The 20,048-nt window shown below is 39.8% G+C and overlaps 1 protein-coding gene across 4 annotated transcripts in view; it reads right to left on the minus strand.

The window, feature by feature from the left end:
* Window positions 1-2,519: 2,519 nt before the first annotated feature.
* ELOVL2 (ELOVL fatty acid elongase 2) overlaps window positions 2,520-20,048 on the minus strand; it is a 60,069-nt gene continuing 42,540 nt past the window's right edge. For 3 of the 4 annotated variants that reach the window (XM_007973691.3, XM_007973693.3, XM_007973692.3), the window contains 5 exons: window positions 18,287-18,364; window positions 13,211-13,382; window positions 8,811-8,935; window positions 8,194-8,328; window positions 2,520-5,616 (listed from right to left, as the gene is read on the minus strand). In XM_007973691.3, the coding sequence (XP_007971882.1) occupies window positions 5,491-5,616; window positions 8,194-8,328; window positions 8,811-8,935; window positions 13,211-13,382; window positions 18,287-18,364 (636 nt within the window). In that variant the 3' untranslated portion in view covers window positions 2,520-5,490. The remainder of the gene's footprint in view (window positions 5,617-8,193; window positions 8,329-8,810; window positions 8,936-13,210; window positions 13,383-18,286; window positions 18,365-20,048) is intronic. The other variant, XM_073005666.1, reaches the window with a different exon arrangement.

Consider the following 20,048-nt stretch of genomic DNA (forward strand, 5'->3'; position numbering starts at 1 on the left):
ATGTTGGCCAGGCTGGTCTCGAACTCCTGACCTCGTGATCTGCCTGCCTTGGTCTCCCAAAATGCTGGGATTACAGGCATGAGCCACTGTGCCCGGCCTCAATACTTATTTTATAACTAAATGTTTATCTACTTTCCTAGACTGTGAACTCTGAGAACAGATATTTCATCTGGATCATTCTATATCACTACCACGATACACAGTGCTGGACAAGATTTGATGAATTTTTCAACTGAATATAACTATTTCCAGTTTATCAAACTCTGTAAGTCTAAACTAGCTTTAAAAGAATAGAAGCTTGTAGCTGGGTGTGGTGGCTCACACCTGTAATCCCAGCACTTTGGGAGGCAGAGGCAGGCAGATCACGAGGTCAGGAGATTGAGACCATCCTGGCTAACATGGTGAAACCCCGTCTCTACTAAAAATACAAAAAGATTAGTGGGCATGGTGGCGGGTGCCTGTGGTCCCAGCTACTCGGGAGGCTGAGGCAGGAGAATGGTGTGAACCTGGGAGGCGGAGCTTGCAGTGAGCCGAGATTGCGCCACTGTACTCCAGCCTGGGGGACAGAGCAAGACTCCGTCTCAAAAAAAAAAAAAAAAAGAAGCAGCTGGTTCTACATGAACTACCTTACGTACGGTGCTTCCATCTTTCAGAGAGATTTGTAACATCTATCATTTGTTTCTAGGGCCACTGCCGATAAGTCTGTGTTTCATCTCCCTCTAAGTGTATCATATGGGCCCAGGCAAAACTGTATAGACTTTCTCCTTTTGTTGTTCGATGTGTAGGCATCACAAATTCAAATGCCTTCAGGGGCCAGCCAGGTTAATAGGCTGAATAAAAAGGATGAGTGGGCCAGGTTCGGTGGCTCACACCTATAATCCTAGCACTTTGGGAGGCTGAGGCGGGCAGATCACCTGAGGTCAGGAGTTCGAGACCAGCCTGGCCAACATGACAAAACCCTGTCTTTACTGAAAAAAAAAAAAAATTAGCTGGGAGTGGTGGCACATGCCTATAATACCAGCTACTCAGGAGCTGAGATCACGCCATTGCACTCCAGCCTGGCCAACAGAGTGAGACTCTGTCTCAAGAAAAAAAAAGAAAAAGGATGAGTGATGGTGACTGTGGCAAATACAAGAGAAAATGCCCATCTCAAGCCATACAGGTAGCTATACACTATGGCACACGCAACATCAAGGGATGTGTGACAAGCTTCCCCTTCCTCAGCCTACCAAATGTGATTTGGTCACAAACACTTTCGGAACAGGCTCCCGGTGGGTTGCTCGTAAGATCCACAATGACGGCATTTACCAGTTGCTCAATGAGGGTACAGATTACAGATTCCCTTGTCCTCTCAGTGTTATTCCAGTGTTCTGCAGTGCCATTTAAGATGGAAAAATGACCTACAAATCAATAGCTTTCAGTCTTTTTCCCCCCTACGACTGAAAGTCATGTTTTACTGAAGGTCAAGGAATCCTGAGGTGACTGTAGTTATCTCCTAGGAGTGATTATTTCCTTGCATACCCTGGAGAGAAACTCTTCCTTAAATATGGGGGTGTAATTTGTCTTGGAAGAAAGCCTGCTATAACAAAAACACATGCTGAGTTTTTCTTTACATAAAGAAATTAAGAGGCTTATTTATGTGAACGCTTGTTGTATAAGCAGTTCTTTTAGTTTGTGACAACAGTTATTAGGCTTGCCATAGAGACATAGGATTTATCTTTTATTTTTAAACACAAAGTTTTATTAAGTTCCACCCACCATTTAAAATAACAAAGGGAAGGCTCCTCTTTAAAATGTTAACCTCCCACCCCAAACTCTAGCTCCCATTCAGATAGTTAAAATGAAGACTTCTCCCATTCCCTGCTCCCCTCCTGCCCTTCCTTAAAATCTATCCTGTCTCATCTGTCACTATCCAGGAATTTAAGCAATTTTGTAATCAGACTTTAAGCACATCTTTTGTAGTTTTCTTTAGGACCTGTCTCTCATTATACTATCACATTCAAAACTCTACTCTCTACACTGACAAAACGCCAACCTGTGGTCCTGCCCCTGGCCTCCGCTCTCCTAGGCATCCTCACAGTCAGGCCTCACTCACCTCCTGAGCTGAGCTGCCCACGGTCTCTCCCGGGCAGGCACTCTCTGAAGGGCATCCTGGGTTTCAGGGCATTGCACGATGTCGCTCCGGCCTAACATTTTCTCTTCAAACAAATGCAGTGCTCCTCCCCAGGTGGTTTTATATAGCAATTTATTTGTTTATTATCGTCTTTATATCCTCTGCTAACCTTACATTTTTCTTGTGAATGGCCTTTTTTTGAAATAGCTTAACTTGGTATGTGAATAGAATGTAAAGGTAATGATATAACCCATTGCTCACTGAAACAAGAGAAGAATTAACGTCTGAAATTCACTGCTAAAATAATGCCTTATTGTAAAAATAACCCCCAAGTGATAGGTCATTTCGAGTACCATGCAGGCATACATTTTAACTGCTTTGAACCAAATAAAACTCGCCACATGCATTTAGTGTAAAAATCAATTTATTATACAACAATCATAGAGAATGCTTTTTATCTACAAAGAAAAATGGCTTCTCCAGCCTCCCTGTCCACTCCATTCATGATACTATGTTCTTAAGATATAATTACTTTTGAATGAAAACAAAATGATATCCATATTTTCCAAATAAGGAAGTCCCCAGAAACATTCACAAAACGATACAGAAATATGGAAAGAACTAACATGGACTCTTAGATACGAAAGGCTGTTCTGCCCATCACAGTAAATACTGTTTTGCCTACAAATAAAAATAAAAAAAATATTTCTCAAATGCAGAGTTGAGGACTTTACCCTGTAACATGCCTAAGTAGTTCAATATATGATTTTGATGGCTTGACATTGCTATGTTTAATTCCATTCAGTTAACATTCTATTTTGTTAGTTTAAAAAACTGGGGGAATTATTAATAGATATGCTTTACAGTATATAACTATTTTCATTCCCATGGGTAACAAGAAATTTGAGAGAAAACATTTTCCATTTTTTTCTTTAATAGATTGTAGAAATATTAATTTTTCAATAGTTTTAGAAAAATCACATTAAGCATTTTGGTTTTTTGAAGTTACAACACTTAACAACAGGTTAAAATGTTTACCTGATTTATTTTTTGTGGTTGAGATTTTATAACTCTGTATTTTTTAAATTAGCCCTTGAATGGTTTAAGGCTCTACGTGTTTTATGAAGCTTCTCTTGAATTAAAGACCAAATTGGAAATGCACATCGTGAATGAAACCTCTCTCTAGTCTCTGGCATTAGTTTGAAAGTATAAAATACCCACATTTTTCACTTTCATCGGAGAGATTTCAAGCTGCCTTGTAGTTCAAGCTGCTTGACTTTGTCTGCTGAAGGACAGCTCCCTCCTTGCCATACAGATATGAAGCCCTGGAAAACATCCAAAGTGGCAGGTATGCTGTGCACTGAGACCTTAGGGCCTCACTGGCAAGTAAGAATACGCTGAATGTGATGACCAGTGAGTATATTAGACCAGTCTGTCTTCTGAGTCTCATTTTCACCTGGAACGCACTTTGGTAAGAGATTTTAGCCTGTATTGAGACCTAAACTGAACTAAGGTCCAGTTTTTCCAAAGGGCTTTCTCCTTGGTCCAACTTGTGTTTTGTCACAGAGGAGCCCTAACAGTCATGCTTGAAGCTAGCCCTTGTTTTAAAATGAATTGCTGGGAGAGAACAAGACAGTGCAGTTATAAGGTGATGCAAGATGGAAGTGGTGATGAAGCACCCTAGAGCAAGTCAGTTTCAGAAAATGATTTAGAAAGATAAATGGAAGCGTCAGGGGCATCAGACAGGAGACATCTGTTCAACAGAAATGGGTTGGCCGCACTGAAGGGAAGGAAGCAGGTGCAGTGCATCACCCTCGAGACTATCCTAAGCATTAGGCGCCTTCCAAAAAATATGCCCAAATCCTAAATGCCCAAAGTTTAAAACTAGAGCTCAGAGGGGGAAAAAAGTCAAGAGAGAAAGGCACTCTGGACGGTAGTGAGTGGGGACGGTGGTGGAAATGCCTTTCTGGTGTGCGTATATTTGACGTCAGTGTCAGGACCTAAAAACTTATTTTAAAAAAATAAGGTAGGAGAGAAGATGAAGTGTCTTCATCGAAGTTGGCAAGTTTTATTTTATAGGGTATAAATTAATCTTCAAAAAACTCTTCAGAAAATATTCTTTGTTTCCGTTCTCGGTAGAGTTTAGCAGTGAGTAACCGGCCTGCACTTGCGGAGAAGGGAAATACTCATCAACACTTTTGTCTGCTTTTGTGCTTGCTTCTCAGTAGAGATCGCATATACCTGGGCAGGGAACGGGAGTGCTGAGTTTGCCAAACTGGCATTTTTTATCGTGGCTCATTACCAGCCCACGGCTCAGTGTTGGCATCTTTCCAAGCTACTCTGTGTTTTTCCTCCCAGCTTCAAAAACTTAACCTGCAAAGAGTGACAACAGGTATCTGAGGTAATATTCAAAAGTAGGCTCACAAAAAAGAGTTGACGGATTCAGTGCCTGTTTTGCTCCCATCACTCTGCTAATTCTGATTTATACATATTCCAGCAGCATGTGTGTTCAAAGAAAGAGGTCGGAGTGGACTCCAGTCCTTGCTCAGAACGGAAATGGGCAGCCAGATTTGTACACTGCTCGTGATGTGGAGCATGGCATCTTTAGTAACCTAGGCTGACTGGTACAGGAGGGAGACATGAACAGATGAATGATTAGGGAAACAGATGAACAATCCTATCCAAAGCCCCTGAATTATGAAAATCTTGCAGAAGCATTTTTTTCTCCTTAAAATAACTAATATTCAAAATAAAAGAAATACCAATTTCATTACCATATCACTAAATTTAGAATCAGGAGTGGTTGTGGGAATTTGATAGACAAGACTCTGGCTTAGAGAAGTTTTGCTAGATTTTTCTGTCTTCTGTGTATGATCCCATTTTAATATTTTCCGGGGTTGATTGCTAAAGGAACAAATGGAATGATTATGCACTGGCAATTATTGCTTAATATAGATTAGAACATACCCTGTATTTAGAATATAATTAGCATTTTGTTGTAAACATTTTAATCTGAACAAAACTCTTTTTCTTTGGAGACTTTCTGTGAGAAACCACGCTCCACGTTTCCTGGCTGCGTATGAGTATAAGGCGTTGTAAGGACAGCTTCTGGCGAAAGGTTCAGTCTGTGGGAGGGAGGGCGGGAGAAGCTGCACCAGTTCTGAGGTCCTCAGAGGTCAGCATCACCTCAATGCTGATCAAAGCATTCAGTGAACAGATTAACCTAATAGCAATATATTAATACATTCTGGGTACGAATGATTTATAAACTCAAAAGAAATTAGTTTATCCTAAAACATGTAACTTTCAATTCAGTCTTTGCTTTAAAACAAGCGAATCTGTTAGGCTAGTATATGTGCTTTTTCTGTTACTCATTTTTATTGTGCTTTCTTGTTCATCACTCCATTCGCTGCGGAGAAGTAGGCTTTGGAAAAACCATTCTTCACTTCTTTCCCTGCAGGTGGCTCTTGCATATCTTTCTTCATTGGCTTTTTTCGGTATGTCTGTTGGACGTGTATATTTTGAAGAGAAAAATAAAAAGATTATTCAATAAGACCTTGTCTTTAACATTGCATATAGTTAAAACAGTATGTGATTTTGTTGGGCGCTGGATTTTCTGTTTTTGTTTTCTTGAGACAAGAGTTTCGATCTGTTGCCCAGGCTGGACTGCAATGGCGTGATCCCCGTTCACTGCAACCTCTGCCTCCCAGGTTCAAGTGATTCCCCTGCCTCAGCCTCCCGAGTAGCTGGGACTACAGGTGCACACCACCATGACCAGCAAATTTTTGTATTTTTAGTAGAGATGGGGTTTCACTGTGTTGCCCAGGCTTGTCTTGAACTCCTGACCTCAGAGGATCCACCCGCCTCGGCCTCCCAAAGTACTGAGATTACAGGCCATGAGCCACTATGTCCAGTTGGGTGCTGGATTTTCTAATAAGATTTCATGTTTGTAATATCATTTTTAAACTTCTGGTTAAAGATTAAAAGTAGGGTAAAGACCAAAACAAATGCATGTATTTCAATGAATATTAGAGGTCAGGATTCGTATATTCTGGGGTTAGCATTCAAAGTATTCTGCATTAGTTGCTCACTGGGAAAGATAAAACTTTAAAAAATAATTCAAGTGAAAAAGTGCTGTTATTTTAAAAGTACCAATACCTGGGATTCTAGCTTGATCTAGTTTTTGGCATATCCTTCCTATTCTGACAAAATACCTGATCTCTCATCTCATTTTTCCTTTTTTTTAAAAAAGCAATAGTATTAACAAGGGTCCAGACTTCAATTATATGCTTGACTTCAGAACTAAGATTCAGTTTGAACCAGCATGTAGGGCTAAGGCTTTGAATGCCATTACCTACTTTTGCTGGGCTATGCGCTTCTCTTCAGTCTTCAACACCATGCACCAAATCACTCCCTTAGCTTCCCGTTAACACTCAGCTTGTGTTGGGATGGTGGGGGCAGGGGTTTGCGCACCCGCACATAGCTTTGTTTGGTCTCATCGTTGATTACTTCTTTGGAAATCTTCAAAGGAAACCTTTATCTCTTATAAAAGATAAAGCGCCATCCAATTTCAGAAATACAAGACCTGAAAAGCTGTCAAAATTCAGTTCCCACTGTTCCACACTGTATAAAACCACTATGAGGATGTGCACGGTGGCTCACACCTGTAATCCCAGCACTCTGGGAGGCCAAGGTGGGCGGATCACCTGAGATCAGGAGTTCAAGACCAGCCTGACCAACATGGAGAAACCCCGTCTCCACTAATAATACAAATTAGCCAGGCGTGGTGGCCCATGCCTGTAATCCCAGCTACTTGGGAGGCTGAGGCAGGAGAATCACTTGAACCCCAGAGGCAGAGGTTGTGTTGAGCCGAGATCGCGCCATTGCACTCCAGCCTGGGCAACAAGAACAAAACTCCATTTCAAAAAAATAAATAAAATAAAAATAAAAACCACTATGGGTTAAATTTCAGCAAATGCAAGCTAAAAAATAAAGCACTTTCTTATTTGTCTGAAAAAAATACAGAGTTGAATACAATTTCAAAAGTACAGTTTTGAATATAAATGTACTTTTTTTTTTAAACGAAGCTTTCCATTTCCCCAGCCCACAAAAGAGAGCAATTTAAAATCTACATCCACCTGAGGCCTCTTCTCTGTTATAGCTTTCATCTGTTCTTGTACAATAGCATGGCTTTTAAATTGCATTTTGAAGCTGTCTTCCATTTAAATTGTTAATTAAAAAGAAAATGACACTTGATAAAGAAAAAGTCAGTGTGACCTTTCCACTATGGTTTGCCTTAAAGGAATTTTTTTCCAAATAAACACTGAGTCTGCAACATCAGGGTAGCTGATAAGGAAACAATTTTTAAATATGAAATTCAATAAATTAAAAACATTGAAGAAGCCCTTGCTTTGCTCCATTCACATTTCCTGGATCTGTCTTACTATACAGAGTTTTAACTTTCAGATGTCAGACTTTGGTAGCATGGTACAAATACATACCGCAAATTGAGAAATGTATACATAATCCAATGATATTTTTGATAAAATCTTATGTGCATGCATTGAAAAATGTTTTTTTAAATGCCCACTAGACTATTAACTGTAGTTACCCTTCGAGGAGGAGGGTGTGGAGACAGAAGTTAGGAATACAAATTTCGCTTTGTGTATCTGCTACCTGAATTTATCTACAAGCATGTCAACTATAATATTTAATCAGTAAAATTAAATATATAATGTAAAAGTGCATGATCTAGGCCGGGCATGGTGGCTCACGCCCGTAATCCCAGCACTTTGGGAGGCCGAAGTGGGCGGCCTGAGGTCAGGAGTTCGAGACCAGCCTGGCCAACATGGCGAAACCCCATCTCTACTAAAACTACAAAAATTAGCCAGGCCTCTAATCCCAGCTACTCGAGAGGCTGAGGCAGGAGACTCGCTTGAACCCGGAAGATGAAGGTTGCAGTGAGCTGAGATCATGCCACTGCACTCCAGCCTGGGCAATGAGAGTGAAACTGTCTCAAAAAAAAAAAAAAAGTGCACAATCTATTGTATTTTCCTGCTGAACATTTACATTCCACATACCTGAACGTAAAAATTTAAGAAGAGGATGACTAACGTCAGCATATAAGACGACTGGAAGATGAGACAGCCGAAGGGGAAGCCACACGGTTTCACAACGGCGCTCATGGTGTGCGTGATAGTGAGCACGAACTGCACCTGGGGACGGCAGAGAGGGCATCGCTGTGAGCGAGCCAGGCTGACACACACACACTGTGGCCAGGCTTGATCAATTCAGAAATGAACTCCTAGGACTCTCAGAATTATGTAGGAACAAAACAAAGATGCTGAAGCAGCCCCCTCATCCAGAAGTCTTATTTGAAATCAGTATGTAAAATTGCCCATTATTTCCACATGGAAAAGATGCAGTTAAAATTATTTAGACAAAAAGGATTTAATTTACACATTCATTTGAAAAGTATTCATCTACATTTCAAAGCAAGGAACTTTCCATTATAAGCTAATTGCATGCACAAAGGGCATTTTAACACAAAAAGTTTAATTCTTAAAAGGCCAATTTTGGAAAAAACATAGGCAGCCTCATCACACATCAAAAGCCCTCTGACTTCTAAGACAGATTTCTATTTCCTTTCCCCATCCATGAGCCACATAGAGAAAAGCTAAAAGAAGGGACAACATACCAGCTGGGCCTGTGTGAGATATTTCTTCCACCAAAGATACTTGTGCATAGATGGAAACACAGACAGTCCATAGTAGGAGTACATAAGAATGTGGATAAAACTGTTCAGTGTTGGTCCAAAGAAACCTATAAAAGTACCGTATAAAAATCACTATTCTTCCAGAAAGGATTGCTCACTCTTCTTTGTCAAGTGAGATTCTCTTTCTGCATCATAATTGAAAATGAATCGCACATATGACATGATCATATAACAAAATCCACACTAATAAATTCCCCAATTACTGTTGTCAGTTCCAAGATTCAGCAAAAACTCCATGATAGAAGGACTAGCCTGGCATGGTTTTTCAGAATGCCCCCCACACAGGGAATGCCTTATCTACAAGGTTTTACTGTCTCTTTAACTGCCACTGTCAGCTACTGAGGGAGGAAAAGAAATACTAGCTTAAAGCTGTTGGCAGAATTCCTCTAAAATAGAATTGTCTTTGCTTTAGCTAAACCTTTGATAAGACATATTGACTGTAGAAAGAGCCTTTTGTACATGGCTGAACAGGGTGCTAGAGAGACAAAATATATTGCTTTCATAATTAAGTAAATAAATTCTGTCTGAAAGACACTTATGGACCAGGAGGTGCTGGAGAAAGAATAAGGGAGACAGAGAAGGCTGGGGCGGAGGAGAAACTGGCCAGCGAGACCTTCCCAGTGATTGGCCATCGCAGGGACTTTTAGGATGAGTGATATCTAAAATCCAGGCCCCTGCCATCAACTTCATGAAACATCTCTGTTAACTGCCTCCACCATGGGTGAATAAGGCTTCAGGAAACCATGAAGAAAGGGTGATGTTCCCTGTTGGGTCAGCTAAGCATTGAAAGGATTTAGCTGCAAGAGGTGAGATGCCACAGATATATCACTTGTTGGAAATAAGGAAACTCAGTGTTGTGAGAATTTCATCAGTACATGAAAGTGCTTAGAACAATGCTTGGCACAAAGTGAATGCTCTTCAGCTGTCAGCCTGGGATCCAGATGGCTGTTCTGTGAGCTATCCTGTGGTGGGAGAGACTGTGGCATTAGAGGGCCATTCACTGGCCATGTCCCCTTGGAGACATTGCTTTGACTGTAAATTTTTATTTTCTTACCTGGAAAATAGGTATAATAATAACTAGCTCTTAAGGTTGGGATGAAATTAACTGAGATAATATATGAATTAAAAAGCACCACACATATGCTGGCTAATAAATCAATTTAAATTCTCTAGCCTGGTTCTTTAATCCTAGATTAGTGATCTGGATAGCTAAATGCAAATTAATAAATAAGAAACAAAAGGTACAATAGCATGCATAGAATAAATTCTCAACCAATACTGGCTGAAATAAACTGTTATGGCACTTGAATTTATATGAAAACACAAACAGAGTTTCAGACTACCAAGCAGCATAGTATTAGTGGTATTTCTTTACCCACATGACTTTTCATTTCCATCAATTAATGAACCATGAGTAGTGGTTGCTTATAATGTTTGACTCCTGTGGAAAAACAGCACCTTCCACAGTCACCACTTCACTGTGATACAGATTAAGGCATTTCAAAAAATTGAAAGTCTGCTCTGGTAGGTCACATCAAGTATCATTTTTCTAATATTCTTAAGCAGAAATTGTCACAGTATTCATGGAACTACGTCTTTACACAGTGATGATTTGGGTTTTAGATGCTTAGTGACTTGTAATGAAACTTGATAATCATAAAAATACTTAACCTTCGTAATTCTCCTCTAAGATTGATTATAGTTGTCCTTCCTTAATAACTAAACTCAAGAAATGGATCTCTATCCGTCTAGGAGAGCGATCAATTCTTTCTTTCTTCCCCCTGCACTCCCAGCAGTTTCCTCCCTCACACTCCAGTTTTCATTTGTACCTTCACAGTCACGGACACTCCAAATATCCCTGGGCACTTTTTCCCCTAATATCATCTCTACAAGATCCTAAATCCTAGAACAAAGTCATTTTGACTTAAGTTTTACATGTTCTGATTTTTCATATAGTATTTTAAAATTATTGAGTACAAGACAGTATAAAACAGAAAGTACTGTTCCCTATAGCTCAGTGCATCTCAAACTGTAGGTCATAACTGACCCATTAGTGAATGGTGAAGTCAATGCAGTGAGAATTGTCATCAACTCTTTGTAAAACTGAAACAAGATTAAAAAAATATATACTGTGCATCATACAGAGCCAGGGTAAATACTGTTTCATAAAATATCATACAAAATATAGAAATATGAATGAGGGCCAGGCATAGTAGCTCACACCTGTAATCATAGCACTTTGGGAGGCCGAGTGGGGAGGATTGCTTGAGCCCAGGAGTTCAAGACCAGTCTGGGCAACACAGACCCTGTGTCTACACTTTTTTTTTTTTTTTAATAAAAATGTGCTTTATTAGAAGGAAAATTTAAATATAACCAACAATACTGAAAATAATGTAATTGGCATTTATAGCCTTGGTCAACGTTCTTTATTAAACAGGCATTTGTTTGCTGTTCCATGAATAGTTAACAATTAGTTTATGCAACAAAATAGGTAACTTGAAAAAGTGAGTAAGAATATAGAATTATGAACCAGGAATCAGGGGTTCTTTTGTGTTTTTTCTTGTTTAACAAACACGGCTTTTAAAATAAAATCTGAAATATAAAACAAGTCATCTTCATATAAAGAGCTCTCTTTTCCTACAAGAAGGTTTTGCAAAAATGTTAAAGTGTTCTAAAATGTGGCTGAAGTTATACTTTACATACTTTATTTAACTTCTTATATATACATTATCCAGTTAACATAACCACATTTTCATATACAAGTGGGACCATAAACATTCTCTAATAAGACAACACTAGCACAGAGTAATTTTACCCATGTATATATATTCATTTGAAACCTGTTTTCCAAAATGAAATCAATCATTTAAAAGCAAACAACTGCTTGGAATTAATGCCTCTAGACATTGGGTTGTGGGGCCTAGAAATCATGTAAGAGTATATTGCTTTGTTTGAATATAATTAAATTCATCTTATGTCTACACTTTTTTTTTTTTTTTTTTTGAGACAGAGTCTGGCTGTGTCTCCCAGGCTGGAGTGCAGTGGTGCAATCTCAGCTTACTGCAACCTCTGCCTCCCAGGCTGAAGCCCATCCTCCCACCTTGGCCTCTTGAGGAGCTGGTGGTATTACAGGTGTATGTCACCACGCCCAGCTATTTTTGTATTTTTTTTTTTTTGGTAGAGATGGGATTTTGCCATGTTGCCCAGGCTGGTCTTGAACTCCTGAGCTCAAGCGACTGGCCCACCTTGGCCTCCTAAAGTGCTAGGAATACAGGCGTGAGCCACTATGCCCAGCCCTACAAAAAAAAAAAAAAAAAAAAATTAGCTGGGCTTGGTGGTATATGCATGTATTCAGCTAATTAGGAAGCCCAGGAGGTCGAGGCTGCGGTGAGCTATGACTACACCACTGCATTCTGGCCTGTGCAGAACTGTGAGACCCTGTTTCTCTTTAAAAAAAAAAAAAAAAAAAAAAAAAAAAAAAAAAAAAAGAAGGGCTGGGTGGCCCACACCTGTAATCCCAGCACTTTGAGAGGCTGAGGCAGGTGGATAGCCTGAGATCAGAAGTTCGAGACCAGCCTGGCCAATATAGTGAAACCTTGTCTCTACTAAAAATACAAAAAATTAGCTGGGTATGCTGGCGGGCACCTGTAATCCCAGCTATTCAGGAGGCTGAGGCAGGAAAATCGCTTGAACCCAGGAGGCAGAGGTTGCAGTGAGCTGAGATTGCGCCACTGCACTCCAACCTGGGCAAGAAGAGTGAAATTCCATCTCAAAAAAAAAAAAAAGAAGAAGAAAAAGAAAATGAACAAATATGAATGACTGCACTGGGTTGTGATATAAAATATATTTCTTATTGTGATTCTCAGTTTTAAAAAAAAGGAAAATCTGGTAGGTCATTCAGAGATGTAACCTTAATTTTTCAGAATGTGAAAACAAGCAACCCTAAAAGTTGAAATTCCTCAATCTGTTTCATGGGAAAGTGGTGACTGTGGAAGGTGATATATTTCCACAGGAGTCGAACAGCACCTGGGATTGGAGTGAAGCAGCTCCTGCTGGGGTATGTGCCTCTGACCATGGGACATATGATGCGTGGAAAAGAAAACAGTTTTAAATTTAAGGTTCGGCCCAGATTTTGCCTGTATCAGAGACCAGACACTAGAATACACGGCCCCTGGCAGATACGGGCATCCTGCTGGGGCGAGGCTGGTGCTCTAGGCCTCCCTTCATGCTCTCCTGATCTGCATGCGATGCTCAATACAAGACAGCACCAGTGGTCTCTAAGAGCTATTCCTCAAAACAGAAGAATTAACAAAATAACTTACTTTGTCCACAAGGTATCCAGTTCAAGACACACCACCAGATGTTAAACATAGAAGCATGATGATATACATGAAGAAAAGTAATCTGACTCGTTTTTTTCCGCAAAACAAAGAAAATCGTGTCCAGGAACTCTACTGATTTGGAGAAGTAGTACCACCAAAGCACCTTGGCTACCTACAGAAATTGGTAAAGGGGAGAAAAGGGTGAGAAATGGCAGTGTTCCTGGTGCCGCCCCACTGCTCGGCCTTCTGCCTGCTGCCTGCGCTTTCCTGCTGTTTCTTTCTCACTGCTGAAAAGGCAGCTCACCGGGTGTCCTCGTCTCCAGTTTCTCCTTACTTCAAGCAATCCACCCCACTCTAGCGAGAGATGAGTTATTTCTCCAGAACACACGTGTGATCAGGTTACTCCTCTGCACCTGCAGAGCCAAGTCCACGACTCCTGACTTGAACCTAGGATCTCCCATGGGCTTGGGTGGCTGCTGTTCCCACCAGCCTCCTGCAGGCTCCCCACCACGGTGTCCTGTGTGCCGGAACAGTGGCCTGCTTACTCCTCCTGCAGCAATGAAAACTCTTCTCTCTGCTCCCAGCACTCCTTTCCTACTTCAGGTCTGGCATGTTCTAGTCATCCTTTATTATATTCCTCTTAAATGCCACCTTTTCTCTGGAACTTCACCCAGCCCTTTCCTTTCTCAGGCTGAATTGCTGCTTCATTTGTACTCAAATTACTTTAACTATGGCTCCATAATCAATAGCCATAATAGAGTGTAGCTAGTGTTATGAATCTATCAATAGATTGCAAATCACTCAAAGGCAGAAACTGTCACTCACATTTGCTCAGTGCCTAGCACTCAACAGGAGGTCATTATTGTTTGTTACATTCAATTATAACTTTCCTCTGCTCTTCTAAAGTATTATGTTTTTTGTCTCTTAGATTATCCAAGGGCAGTCCATGACTACATCTTTTGTATCTTTTCCTCAGATGACTAGATTAAAAATCAAGGTGTTATTCATCCTTGCTAACGGTGGGAGGTCATGATAACACATCCTTTCCTTCTTAAGGCCTTCAGTCAGTCTCATCTATAGGAAGACATTTCTTTAGTTAAAGACACTGTGTTTTTACCACTAACATTAAACATAAGATATTTTTAAAGACATTACATAATAGGAATCTTGAAATTAAAATATCATGCTCTACTGTCTGCTTCCCAAGAAGACCATCATAAGGTGTGGCAGCAACCATCTTAATGTCTGATGGGATAATTAACCGTCAGAAGTATTAAACTACAAATAAATATAAAACAACCTTTAGAGAACTGTATGGTGTCCCAAAATGCACCGGTTTGTGGTAATGCATTAGAAGTAAAATGTATGCAGAGAAATATCTTACTTTATTTGTACTGCAGTTTTGAAGATGTTTTAAAAATGTCCCACTTTGGGAGGCCAAGGCAGGTGGATCATGAGGTCAGGAGATGGAGACTATCCTGGCTAATACGGTGAAACCTCATCTCTACTAAAAATACAAAAAAATTAGCCGGGTGTGGTGGCGGGCACCTGTAGTCCCAGCTACTTGGGAGGCTGAGGCAGGAGAATGGCATGAACCCAGGAGGTGGAGCTTGCAGGGAGCCGAGATCATGCCACTGCACTCCGGCTTGGGCGACAGAGTGAGACTCTGCCTCAAAAAAAAAAAAAAAAAATCCCATCTTGGCTTGGCATGGTAGCTCATGTCTGTAATCCCAGCAGTCTGGGAGGCTGAGGCAGGTGGATCATCTGAGGTCAGGAGTTCGAGACCAGCCTGGCTAACATGGTGAAACCCCGTCTCTACTAAAAATACAAAATTTAGCCTGGTGTGGTGGTGGGCGCCTGTAATCCTAGCTACTCGGGAGGCTGAGGCAGGAGAATCGCTTGAACCCAGGAGGCAGAGGTTGTAGTGGGCCGAGATTACGCCACTGCACTCCAGCCTGGATGACAAGAGTGAAACTCTGTCTCAAGAAAAAAAAAAAGGTCCATCTTGATATTAAAGATTTTAGTTAAATGGTTTCTACTATCTGTCTTAATAATATGTCATGTTTAGTTATAGAAACTTTCAAACATTCACTAATGCAGGGAGAGTAAGTCAAATGAATACTCAGCATCCAATGCCAAGCTTCAGAATTTTCAGTGTGATGCCAATCTAGTTTTTATCAATTTCACTTTCTACCATTTTGGGGAGCAGGGGAGTGGGAAGTATAAAATATTATAAGCAAATCTAAGGCATCATTTTATTTATAAATACTTCCAATAGGGAGACTTTTTAACATAACCATGAAGTCATTATGTTATCTAACAACATTAACGATTCCTTAGTATCTTCTAATGGCCCAATCCATGTTCAAATTTCTCGGTCTCAAATATGTCATTTTTTTCCTGGCCCCCAGAATGTCTTTTTATAATTAAGTCACGATCCAAACAAGATCCATCTTCATTGGTTTGAAATGGTTTTTAAGTCTCTTGTAACCAATAACAGTTCTCTCTCTTTGCTCCGCCCATTCTTTCATGTCTTTTATTTCTTAGAAAAACTAGATGCTTTATAAAGAATTTCTAATATTATAGGTTTGTAAGATTGTTTCTTAGTATCATTTCACTTGTTTCTCTACACATGCGTTTTCTGTTACCGGCAATTAGATTTACAGGTTTGATTAGACTCAGGTGTAATGTTTTTGGTAAGAATATTTCAGAGGGTTCTGTCTACTTCCTACTGCCTCACATCAGGAGATACATAATTTCTGGCTGTTCCACTGATACTCAGACTGAACAGTGATTTCAGGTATTGAGTCCAGTCATTATGAAGTTTCTATTCAATTTTCACTGAATAGTTTTATCATTCACAGGTGACTGCTGTCAGATCCATGATAGAGTTTGGATGTTTGTCCCCTCCAAATCGCATGTTGAAATGTCATCCCCATTGTCGGAGGTGGGGCATGGTGGGAGGTGTGTGTTTGGGTCATGGTGGCAGATCCCTCATGAATGGCTTGGTGCCCTTCCTGTGGTGAGTTACTGCAAGATCTGATTGTTTGAAAGAGTCTAGGACCTCCCTGTGCCTTGATCCCTCTCTTGCCATGTGACATGCCTGCTCCCCCTTCACCTTCCACCATGATTACAGACTTCTTCAGGGCCTCATCAGATGTAGATACCGGCACCATGCTTTCTGTACAGCCTGCAGAACCATGAGCCAAATTGAAACACTTTATAAATTACCCAGCCTCAGGTATTCCTTTATAGCACTGCAAAACAGACTAATACGATCCATTATTTCACTAGGAGTTGCAAAATGGTGATTTTTCTAATTATATTGTTACTTAAGCATTTTTCTTTTCTATAGAGAAGAACTTTCCCTTTTCATCTATTTGGAAATTCACATATGAAAGGCAAAATAAATGTTTAATTCTTTCCCTCTTTTTTTTCTTTCCTAAGATGAATTGATGCTCTAACAACCTTCAAAAGGTAACAATAAGAGTTTTTTAAATGAGTATCATTTTAAACTCATGGCTTTTTACATACTTAATGCTTCAGTTCATTCCAGTCAGTATTCTTTTTGATGTTCAACCTGCCCCATTTTTAGGCAGTGGGGTCCCTTCCAGGCAACTCCTCTTTTTGTGACGATCCTCGTAGTCCTGGGTAGCTGCTTCGCTTTGTCTCATAGATATCCTGGGTTCATCTTATAAACCTTTCCTGCCCCAAACCGGAAGAGGCCCGTTATCTAAGAAACCTAATCTTTTCTGGAGAAAATTCTATTTAGAGAGCACGATCTGGGTAATCGCTGCTCGTTGTACTGGGCTGTCACAGACTAGGCCTTTTCTGTACACAGAGCTGAAAATTAAATTTTTTTAAAAAAGAATAAAGTTAATTCTGATATTTTCAATTTGAATCTATTATTAATGAGTTTTAGTTTAACTTTTTTATTGGTATCTCTTTTTTTCCATGTTTCAAATCGAAGTGCCTACTGATATTAACATTATTATATACTTAATTTATCTCATAGTGTACTATCACAGTGTCAAAAAAGCAATACCAATATTATTAACAATAACAAAAGAATTACTGAATACTATTAAGATATATCTCACTAGGGGCGTTCAGTCAAAAAACTGTTTTAAAGTCACTTGAAATAGTTCCTTGGGGGGTTATGTCACCAACTTAATATGTAGGTATATTCATTTATTTAAGTTTGTTTCCAACTTTTAGGGGCTGGCTGCCTTGCTTTCTTTTTAAATTTAATTTTGTTTTATAATTATGTAAAGCACTTACTGGTTCCAAAATCAAATATAGCACAAGGTACATTCAGAGAATTCTGGCTTCCCCTGTATCCCCTCTGCCCTGTTCCCTCCCCTCAAAGGAAACACTTTTTTTTTTTTTTTTTTAAATGGAATCTTGCTGTGTTGCCCAGGCTGGAGTGCAGTGGCACAGTCTCAGCTCACCATAACCTCTGCCTCCTGGGTTCAAGTGATTCTCCTGGCTCAGCCTCCTGAGTAGCTGGGACTACAGGTGCCCACCACTATGCCTGGCTAATTTTTTATTTTTAGTAGAGATGGGGTTTCACTATGTTGGTGAGGCTGGTCTCGAACTCCTGACCTCTTGATCCACCCGCCTTGGCCTCCCAAAGTGCTGGGATTACAGGCATGAGCCACCATGCCCAGTGGAAACACTTTTTTTTTAGCTTTTAGTTTATCCTGTCATTGTTTCTTTTTAAAAATACAAGCAAATACAAATACACATTCATATCATTTATTGCACAAAGGGTGCTATCCTATAAACACAGTCTGCAAGTTACTTTTGGTCATGTAACTATATCCTGGAGACAATTGTGTAGCAGCATAGAGCTCTTCCTCACTTCACTTTGTAGAGGCATCTGCTATGTGGATGTGCTGTGGTTTATTCAGCTGGTCCCCTATAGAGGGACAGCTGGAAATCAGCATTTCTATTAGAACAGGAACCCCTTTCTTATCTAATTCTAGCCTCAGCCCCCTATCTGGAAGGAGAAAACCTCCTCTCCTTGTCAATGAGAACTGGTTATGGTTGGTTGATTTGCTTCTAGTGGCTCACCCGGATGTCAGCTTCCCCTGCGCTGGTAAGATCTTGACACTGTAAGTTGTAGCCTCCTTCCCAAGAGGAGAGAATGAGCTGCCAAAGAACCAAGAAAGAAAGAAAAACAAACATCAGCACAAGAATTTGGATGCAGATTGAATTTCCCATTCATGTCTCTGGCATCTATTCAGGGTTTGAGTAGGAATTTCCCAGAATTTGAGTTTGTCTCAATCCTGTCCTCAAACACCTATTATCAGGGGACTTATTTCCTGCTGTTGAACAGAAATCAATGGCTATTTCCTTAATTAGTATATGTTACCTCTATTTACATTGGCCAAAATAACAGATTTTCACTATCATTTGAGTCACAAAATTTTATGTAAGGAATTATCTAGTCATGTTTCTAGAAGTGAAATGTAGAATTAGCTGAAAACAACTGTGGGAGAACTACAGTAAAAATTTAATATTTTGTATTGGTTTAGATATATTTAATCATCTCAATAATTTTAAATACATATATATTGCCATTTTACAGATATCGAAAACAGTGTTCAGTAAGGTTCTTAAACCATTTTCTTCATTGTATTTATGCTACTTGGTAATCAAACAATTTGGTGGTTAATTGATTAATGTCTGTCTTCCCCATTACTCTCAAAAGCCAAAAAGCTCCAAAAAATTTATGCATCTGTTTTTGCTCATCTTTGTATCTACGGTTCCTTGCTCAGTACCTGCTACATGGTAAGTGTTCAGTACACATTTGATGAGTATATGATTTGCTCAAGATTACATGACTAGAAAGTGGTAGAAGGATGATTAGAATTCAGAATTCCTAATTCATTGTTTGGTGTACTTTCCACCTCATGAGAAAATGAGCTTTTTAATTATTTGTTGAAAATTCTATGAAATAAGTTTTCTCCCTGTAAAAAGTTAAAATTCTAGAATATAAGGCATTTGTGATTTGGATCAGGTATTACAGGTGAAAGGCCTATGATTTAATATTTTCTGCTGTCTTAGAGATGTATAAAATTCATATACAATATCCATTAAACTACATATACACAGCTGAGAGGGTTTGAATGTTGATTAATTAAATGTTAGAGAGAGATTACTACATAACATTTAGAATGTTTTAGAACCTTTGTGAGACTTCTTCACTGTCCTGATACTCCTCTTTTCCTTCTAACAAAACCCTTTCTGTTAACATCATGCCAATTGAAGATTATCGATGTGAGTGAGTCCAGTGAGAAAACCTTGGATTTTCCTGATGGCATCTATTACAAATCAGGCCATTTCCCAATATCTCCCAGGGCATTTATGCTCTTAGTCCTCAACTGGGAATCAGCGCGACTGGCTAGAGGGGACCCAGAAAGACCTTAAACTACATATGAATTTTGAGGTGTTGGTGCATTTTTCAAACTAAGAAACCTGTTTAACTTTGTGTACAAGGATTAAACGAAAGCCTCTATGGTCAGGCTGTGGTTCTGTAGTCAGGGGCTCTAATCTCTATTCTGCACATTAACAGTGCAGTTATAGAGTAACTCCTGAGTGTGGAGAGGGCAGGGCATATTCTGTTTCCCCATGACGTTTCCTGTTTTAGTTAGATTTATCTGGGTTGTCCCCATTCCTGTGGCATCTGTGCAGAACTACCTGACAATTTAATAACTGAATAGACAGCCAAGCTAGAGAGGCTCTATCTGTCTCTCCCTGGACCATTCTTAATCCCCTTACTGGTGCAGGAGTCATCCAACCTGTGTGTTAGAAAAGGAAGGAAGGCTGTCAA

Source organism: Chlorocebus sabaeus, chromosome 17 (genome assembly GCF_047675955.1).
Source record: "Chlorocebus sabaeus isolate Y175 chromosome 17, mChlSab1.0.hap1, whole genome shotgun sequence".
NCBI classification, from domain to species: domain Eukaryota; kingdom Metazoa; phylum Chordata; class Mammalia; order Primates; family Cercopithecidae; genus Chlorocebus; species Chlorocebus sabaeus.